At 45.0% G+C, this 10,000-nt stretch overlaps 1 protein-coding gene across 2 annotated transcripts in view; it reads right to left on the bottom strand.

Annotated features, from left to right (window-relative positions):
* Window positions 1-10,000, bottom strand: part of bsnb (bassoon (presynaptic cytomatrix protein) b) — a 78,549-nt gene that overhangs the window by 35,748 nt on the left and 32,801 nt on the right. For both annotated transcript variants that reach the window (XM_058374212.1, XM_058374213.1), the window contains exon 3: window positions 5,437-6,459. In XM_058374212.1, the coding sequence (XP_058230195.1) occupies window positions 5,437-6,459 (1,023 nt within the window). The remainder of the gene's footprint in view (window positions 1-5,436; window positions 6,460-10,000) is intronic.

The raw sequence follows: 10,000 nt of genomic DNA on the forward strand, positions 1-10,000 counted from the left end.
TAAAGACAGAGTTATGCAGATGAAGTGAGACACAGAGGAACATCTCACATTAAGATTAAGAAAATGAAGAGAAAGAGTGATGTGTTTCCCCAAAATCTGTGTGTGTGTGTAAGCTAAAAAGAAATGACTCACACATGGCAAATATGAATTCACACACACACACACACGCACCACAAAACATTAACACACACACACTCATGCACACACATTAACACACGCACGCACACACACATTAACATACACACACTCACATTAACATACACACACACATTAACATACACACACTCACATTAACATACACACACACACACTCACATTAACATACACACACACACACTCACATTAACATACACACACACACGCACCACAAAACATTAACACACACACACTCATGCACACACATTAACACACACACACACTCACTCACACACATTAACACACGCACGCACACACACATTAACATACACACACACACTTACTCACACACATTAACACACGCACGCACACACACATTAACATACACACACACACACACACTCACATTAACATACACACACACACACTCACATTAACATACACACACACACACTCACATTAACATACACACACACACACTCACATTAACATACACACACACACGCACCACAAAACATTAACACACACACACTCATGCACACACATTAACACACACACACACTCACTCACACACATTAACACACGCACGCACACACACATTAACATACACACACACACTTACTCACACACATTAACACACGCACGCACACACACATTAACATACACACACACACACACTCACATTAACATACACACACACACACTCACATTAACATACACACACACACACTCACATTAACATACACACACACGCACACTCACATTAACATACACACACACACTCACATTAACATACACACACACACTCACATTAACATACACACACGCACACACACACTCACATTAACATACACACACACACACACACACATTAACATACACACACACACACTCACATTAACATACACACACACGCACACACACATTATTACACAAACACACATACACACACACACACTCACACACATTAACACACGCACGCACACACACATTAACATACACACACACACACTCACATTAACACACACACACACACTCACATTAACATACACACACACGCACACACACACTCACATTAACATACACACACACGCACACACACATTAACATACACACACACACACTCACATTAACACACACACACACACTCACATTAACATACACACACACGCACACACACACACACATTAACACACGCACGCACACACACATTAACATACACACACACACACTCACATTAACACACACACACACACTCACATTAACATACACACACACACATTATTACACAAACACACACACACACACTTACTCACACACATTAACACACGCACGCACACACACATTAACATACACACACACACACTCACATTAACATACACACACACGCACACACACACTCACATTAACATACACACACACGCACACACACATTATTACACAAACACACATACACACACACTCACTCACACACATTAACACACGCACGCACACACACATTAACATACACACACACACACTCACATTAACACACACACACTCACATTAACATACACACACACACATTATTACACAAACACACACACACTTACTCACACACATTAACACACGCACGCACACACACATTAACATACACACACACACACTCACATTAACATACACACACACACTCACATTAACATACACACACACGCACACACACACTCACATTAACATACACACACACACTCACATTAACATACACACACACACACTCACATTAACATACACACACACACACTCACATTAACATACACACACACGCACACTCACATTAACATACACACACACACATTATTACACAAACACACACACACACACTTACTCACACACATTAACACACGCACGCACACACACATTAACATACACACACACACTCACATTAACATACACACACTCACATTAACATACACACACACGCACACACACACTCACATTAACATACACACACTCACATTAACATACACACACACGCACACACACACTCACATTAACATACACACACACACACTCACATTAACATACACACACACACACTCACATTAACATACACACACACGCACACACACACTCACATTAACATACACACACACACACACTCACATTATTACATAAACACACATACACACACACTTACTCACACACATTAACACACGCACGCACACACACATTAACATACACACACACACACTCACATTAACATACACACACACACACTCACATTAACATACACACACACACATTAACATACACACACACACACTCACATTAACATACACACACACACACATTAACATACACACACACACACTCACATTAACATACACACACACGCACACACACATTATTACATAAACACACATACACACACACTCACTCACACACTAACACACGCACGCACACACACATTAACATACACACACACACACTCACATTAACATACACACACATGCACACACACATTAACATACACACACACACACACACACATACTCACATTAACATACACACACGCACGCACACACACATTAACATACACACACACACACTCACATTAACATACACACACACACACACACACACATACACTCACATTAACATACACACACACGCACACACAAACACATTACTATACAAACACACACATAGACAAAAAGACACACACACACACCCCTCTATGTAAATTGGGGGAGTTTTAAACAGAGATATGAGACTGAGTCTCTGACCTTTAACTTGATCCAGAGTTTGCTGCTTCAGCAATGCTAACAAGCAGCTACAGTTTAACCTTCAGGCGTTACAGCTACAGAAACATGACACAAACTTCACAACTAACATGTGTGTGTGTGTGTGTGTGTTAATGAGTGAGTGTGTGTGCGCTTGAGTGTGTGTGTAATAATGCGTGTGCATGTGTGTATTAGTGTGTGTGTTAATGTGTGTATGTGTGAGTGTATGTGTGTGTGTTTGTGTGTGTGTGTGTGTTAATGTGCGTGTGTGACTGAGTGTGTTTGTGTGTTAATGTGTGTTATTTGTGTTAATGTCTGCCAAATGCTGTTAATGTGCGTGTGTGTGTGTGTGTGTGTGTGTGTGTGTGTAAATTCATATTTGCCATGTTTGAGTCATTTCTTTTCAGCTTCTTTTCAGCTCTGTGTTTTACAGCAGGCTGATCAGGACTAAGCAAGGATTAAGATATTTAAAATTTTATGTAGAACTACAACTACAACACACACACACACACACACAGGATTGGAAAGCAGATAAATTATGTATCTGTGACATTCTGCGGTTCCATATTGAAAAAAATTCGAGAGAAAAAAAAAAAAAAAACTATCCAAAGCAGCAAGACAATACAGCAGCAAGATGTTGGTCTCCACACACACGCACACACACACACACACACACACACACTCCAGAAGTTGATTAGCAGTAAAAGGCCAAAAGCTTGGGCAGATTAAGGTCAGACCTGCTGGTCAGGTGCCAGTGGAGGTCCTCGTTTGTTTATGGAAGAGATTAGTGAACCCTCTCGTAGTGTGAACACAAAGTGTACGTGCCAACCACCTACACCTTATACACCGCCTACACCACACACACACACACACAGACACACACCACCCAGAAATACTCCCACGCCTTTGTTCCGCTGCACCAGCAACATCATCCTGTGCCAAGATGAGCAGAATGTGGCGCTGCTGAACTGCCAGCAGGAGAAAGCAGGTAATTAGGGAAGGGCTCTGACCTGCACCTTGTTCCACTGGAGGTATCTGTGTTCCTCTGGGTGACAGAGACGGAGAAGCCTGACACCCGTGCCAGGTCTACCTGCTCAACAGCCTCCCAGAGTGGCCTCCCATGTCGTTTGTTATTTGCCAACATTAATTTGTTTTTTTTTTCTCCTTCCCCTGGTGCACCCGTGGGCAGGCAGAGCTCCTAGTTAAAGAAAAACATGTCCTTGCTGACTTTTCCAGCAATTTTTAAAAATTTTCCAGAAAACTTCACCATGAACCACATCCCGGCCCTCGAGGCTGAAAGTGACGCAATAAATAATTCCAGTTCTTACACAAACCTAAACATGTGAATAATTCATTCATTCATCTGATCTTTTCATTTTTCTTTTAATTTTTTCTTTCTTGTTTTGTTGCACCACACACACACTCACACCTAGAGTCTTCAATCAACCTGTGTGTTTCTCCTTGAGGAGAACGTGCAAATCTCATATCTCAAGGTCAGACTCAAACCCGAGACCCTGGACGCCATCATCATGCTGCTCTGCAAGGTTTATGCAATGTGAAAATATTCAGGAGTAAAAAGCAACTTCCTGGTGTGTTGATGCAATCTGAGCAGGTGAGTTACATGCTGGAACTTGGGACAGGAAGAAAGAGAAATGAGAGAGAGAGAGAGAGAGAGAGAGAGAGAAGGAGGGAGAGAGAGAGACCGGGCGAGAGAGAGAGAGAGAGATGTAAAATTGGTTTCTTTCAGGATCATCTCTCTTTTTCCTCTCTGTATCTCTTTAACGATAAACCTAACAGATGCAGAACATAACCTGTCTCCAACCACCCACGACCCCTAGGGTGAAACTTTTTTTTTTCAACAAGATGGTACCACCCACCCTCTGTCATCCCAGAACCCCCCCCCCACCTGTCTTCCACGAGAGAGCTACAAAACAGTTGCCATTCCTCAGTTTCCATAGAGATGTGTGCTTTCTCTGGCGAGCGTGTGACTGAGCGCGCTCATAAAGCATCCCAGTGCTCGTCTGAAAGCCTGTTATTACCACAATCATTCAATCGGGACCGATTTGCATAATCAAGGTCCGATCGTCCGCCTCTATGAATCATTAGCCTGAGTACTTCAGTGGCTCCGAACAGGGATGTGAGAACTGGGGTTTGAAGTGGACTGGATCAATCAGCAGGGGGCAACTTCAAGGACAAAGACTCATCTGCATACAAGGGACGATTATTTAATTGCGACTGGAAATTAAATGTCAACAGACTTGAAGAGCACACACAGGCACTCATACACACACACAAACACGCTACACCCTACTTCCAAGCAGGAAGGGGACGGTAATGAATCCCTAAAAACGTGATGCTAAGTGCGCTGTGAGGTTAAGTGTAAGTATATTGTAAGCACAAACTAACGGAGTGACCCTGAAAGGGAACCATCTTGCTTATGTATCAACCAGTGACACGTTTTACTCCTAAACTTTTTAAAAACATCAGCATGCAAAGACGTAAAAGATCTGGGCCCCCTTCAGGAAGCCTGCTGTCTTACCTCAGTGAGATGCGGTGTGGGGTTGAAGCCACACATGTTGCACACCTGGGCATGGCACTGGGTGCAGTGGTTGTAATTGGGAGGTTCTGTAGGCACGCCGACGTTTAGCTCGGTCTTGCACAGCGGGCAGCATACTTTTGGTTTACTCTTCTGCTGCTGTGATGGTGTCCCAGGTTGGGATCCAGGTTTTGGGGCTGCTGTCAGAGTCTTCTGAGGTGTCTGAGGCTGAGACTGAGGTTGCGGCTGGTCGACCGATATCAGACTGCTGGCCTGGTTCAGAAGAGACGCGCCAAATCCGAAGAGCTTGCCAAACGGCTGATCCGACGTTGAAGGATTCGGCAGAGATTTGGTTGGAGTCGCAGGCTGGGATTGAGATTTTCGTTGAGTTTGAGGGGTGGATGGGAATTTGGGCTGAGTCTGCGAAGGTGTTGGAGGTTGGGATTGAGGTTTTGCCTGGGTTTGGGCTGATGGAATAGTCTGGGATTGAGGTTTTGCCTGGGTTTGGGTTGATGGAGTAGTCTGGGGTTGAGGTTTCACTTGGGACTGGGTGGATGGAGTAGTCTGGGGTTGAGGTTTTGCCTGGGTTTGGGCTGATGGAGTAGTCTGGGGTTGAGGTTTCGCCTGGGTTTGGGCTGATGGAATAGTCTGGGGTTGAGGTTTCGCCTGGGTTTGGGCTGATTGAATAGTCTGGGGTTGAGGTTTTGCCTGGGTTTGGGCTGGTGGAGTCATCTGGGGTTGAGGTTTTGCTTGGGACTGGGCTGATGGAGTCGTTTGGGATGGAGGTTTTGCCTGGGTTTGGGTTTTCAGGGGGGTGGATGGTTGAGATTGAGCTTTTAGTTCATTCTGGGATGCCGGGAAAGGTTTGGGTTGGGTTGAAGATGGAGTCTGGGGTGCCGTCCGGGGCTGGGCTTTGGTGGGCTGCTGTGGAGAATGGATCTGCTGCTGACTCTTGGACCTTGGGGTGTCCATGTCCATTCCTAATGCCCTTTGCATCTGGCAGTTCAGACACAGCCATTCCTGCACCTGAGCAACAGAGCCAAGAAAGAAGAAAGAGTAAATAAAAGAGAGAGAGAGAGAGAGAGAGGCCTTGTGTCATCCCCTTGTGATCAAATGCTTAGGAAATATTATATGAACAGCAGCCATGCCAATAAAGCAGCTCTGAATTATTAAAGAGGGAGAAAGAAAGTAGGCGCTACAGGGGTTTCATTAAACATTTCACATAAGCTTACAAGCTTTGTTGGTATTTTATCAAGCGACAGCTGCCTGGTTGTCTAACACCTGATACTACAACGCAAAGAAGCAGTCGAGTGGAAACGGCTCACTCTCCACTTTATATAATTACTATTCACAATAAACAATGACATGACAACAAAGAGTTGTTTAATAGGATTATTGAGCAGCGTGCTCCTCAATCCCCCAGCGGTTTCTCACTCACCTGATTCAGCTCATCAGCTCATTAACACACACTCAATGAGGTTAAAGTGGGAGTGTGAAATGAGAGGAAACTCCAGCATGATCAGAGCACAAAGTGCCGACTCAGCACCCTGGTGGAGAGGGGCTGTCAAAGCACCTGCACACTTTATCCCAACTTCTTCCACTTAAACACACCTCCATCTGTCCCACCAACAGACACGCCCACTCCTTCCACTCAAACTCACACACACACACACCTGTCTCACTCTAATACACTTATCTGTCTCACTCACCTCCATCTGTCCCACCAAAAGACACAACCACTCCTTCCACTCACACATATACACATACACACACACACCACACATATACCTGTCTCACTCTAATACACTCAGCTGTCTCATTCAAATACACACACACATCTCACACAAATACACACACACCTGTCTCATTCAAATACACACACCTGCCTCACCCTAATACACACACACACACAGACCTGTCTCACTCAATACACACACCTGTCTCACTTAAATACACCTGTCTCACTCAAGTATTCACAGCTGTCTTACTCTAATACACACACACACACAACTGTCTCACTCAAACACATTAACACACACCCATCTCACTCAAATGCAAACACACACACACAACTGTCTCACTCAAACACATTAACACACACCCATCTCACTCAAATGCAAACACACACACACACGTCTCAGTCACTTGCAAGTCTTAGATGTTCATCTTACTTCCCATATCTATGTAATTATGCACTAATATAACCCCCCTCTCTCTCTTCCTGTCTGTCTGTTTTCCTCCTGCAGGTGATGAGGTGAGACAGATTGAGCGTGTGAGAATTGAAGCTTTTGTATGATAATTGGCAATGCAGAGCAAGAACAGCTGCTGAAACTGTGGTGTGTTCACACTGATTATATAATGTTTGTGCATACGTGTGTGTGTGTGTCTGTGTGTGTGTGTGTGTGTCAGATCTTTGCACAGCAAGTACACACATCCCAGTTGAGCAAACTTCAATCATGGCACCCCCTACTGACCATGTGTCTTGAAAACACACACACACACACACGCACACTTTAAGTACCTCATATTGTCAGTGAACTCATCATTAGCATGGCTCTCATTTGCATTTCTTTCATAATGAACTCATTTGAACGGGACATCAAAGTTAAAGTGGAGATGCAGAAGGACAGTTTCAGTAAACGAGTCTGACTTTCACATTCACACCAAAACACCAGCTTAAAGGAACAGTTCCAGCAAAACTGAACAGCGCAAAATATCCACCTACTAGTGTAGACCACGCCCTCTACCTGAGGATCTGCCTACTAGTATACACCCCTCTACCTGAGGATCTGCCTACTAGTGTAGACCATGCCCTCTACCTGAGGATCTGCCTACTAGTGTACACCACGCCCCCTACCTGAGTATATGCCTACTAGTGTAGACCACGCCCCCTACCTGAGTATCTGCTTACTAGTGTAGACCACGCCCCCTACCTGAGTATCTGCCTACTAGTGTAGACCACACCCCCTACCTGAGTATCTGCCTACAAGTGTAGACCACGCCTTCTACCTGAGTATTCGCCTACTAGTGTAGACCACGCCCTCTACCTGAGTATCTGCCTACTAGTGTAGACCACACCCCCTACCTGAGTATCTGCCTACTAGTGTAGACCACACCCCCTACCTGAGTATCTGCCTACTATTGTAGACCAGGCCTTCTACCTGAGTATCTGCCTACTAGTGTAGACCACACCCCCTACCTGAGTATCTGCCTACTAGTGTAGATCACGCCTTCTAACTGAGTATCTGCCTACTAGTGTAGACCACACCTTCTACCTGAGTATCTGCCTACTAGTGTAGGTCACGCCTTCTACCTGAGTATTCGCCTACTAGTGTAGACCACGCCTTCTACCTGAGTATTCGCCTATTAGTGTAGACCACACCTTTTACCTGAGTATCTGCCTACTAGTGTAGACCACACCCCCTACCTGAGTATCTGCCTACAAGTGTAGACCACGCCTTCTACCTGAGTATTCACCTACTAGTGTAGACCACGCCCTCTACCTGAGTATCTGCCTACTAGTGTAGACCACACCCCCTACCTGAGTATCTGCCTACTATTGTAGACCAGGCCTTCTACCTGAGTATCTGCCTACTAGTGTAGACCACACCCCCTACCTGAGTATCTGCCTACTAGTGTAGGTCACGCCTTCTACCTGAGTATTCGCCTACTAGTGTAGACCACACCTTCTACCTGAGTATTCGCCTACTAGTGTAGACCACGCCTTCTACCTGAGTATCTGCCTACTAGTGTAGACCACACCTTTTACCTGAGTATCTGCCTACTAGCGTAGACCACACCTTTTACCTGAGTATCTGCCTACTAGTGTAGACCACGCCTTCTACCTGAGTATCTGCCTACTAGTGTAGGTCGCGCCTTCTACCTGAGTATCTGCCTACTAGTGTAGACCACAACTTCTACCTGAGTATCTGCCTACTAGTGTAGACCACACCTTCTACCTGAGTATCTGCCTACTAGTGTAGACCACACCTTCTACCTGAGTATCTGCCTACTAGTGTAGACCACAACTTCTACCTGAGTATCTGCCTACTAGTGTAGACCACACCTTCTACCTGAGTATCTGCCTACTAGTGTAGACCACACCTTCTACCTGAGTATCTGCCTACTAGTGTAGACCACACCTTCTACCTGAGTATCTGCCTACTAGTGTAGACCACACCTTCTACCTGAGTATCTGCCTACTAGTGTAGACCACGCCTTTTACCTGAGTATCTGCCTACTAGTGTAGATCACGCCTTCTACCTGAGTATCTGCCTACTAGTGTAGACCACAACTTCTACCTGAGTATCTGCCTACTAGTGTAGACCACACCTTCTACCTGAGTATCTGCCTACTAGTGTAGACCACACCTTCTACCTGAGTATCTGCCTACTAGTGTAGACCACACCTTCTACCTGAGTATCTGCCTACTAGTGTAGACCACACCTTCTACCTGAGTATCTGCCTACTAGTGTAGATCACGCCTTCTACCTGAGTATCTGCCTACTAGTGTAGACCACACCTTCTACCTGAGTATCTGCCTACTAGTGTAGGTCGCGCCTTCTAC

The sequence above is a fragment of the Hemibagrus wyckioides genome, linkage group LG21, assembly GCF_019097595.1.
Source record: "Hemibagrus wyckioides isolate EC202008001 linkage group LG21, SWU_Hwy_1.0, whole genome shotgun sequence".
NCBI classification, from domain to species: Eukaryota; Metazoa; Chordata; class Actinopteri; order Siluriformes; family Bagridae; genus Hemibagrus; species Hemibagrus wyckioides.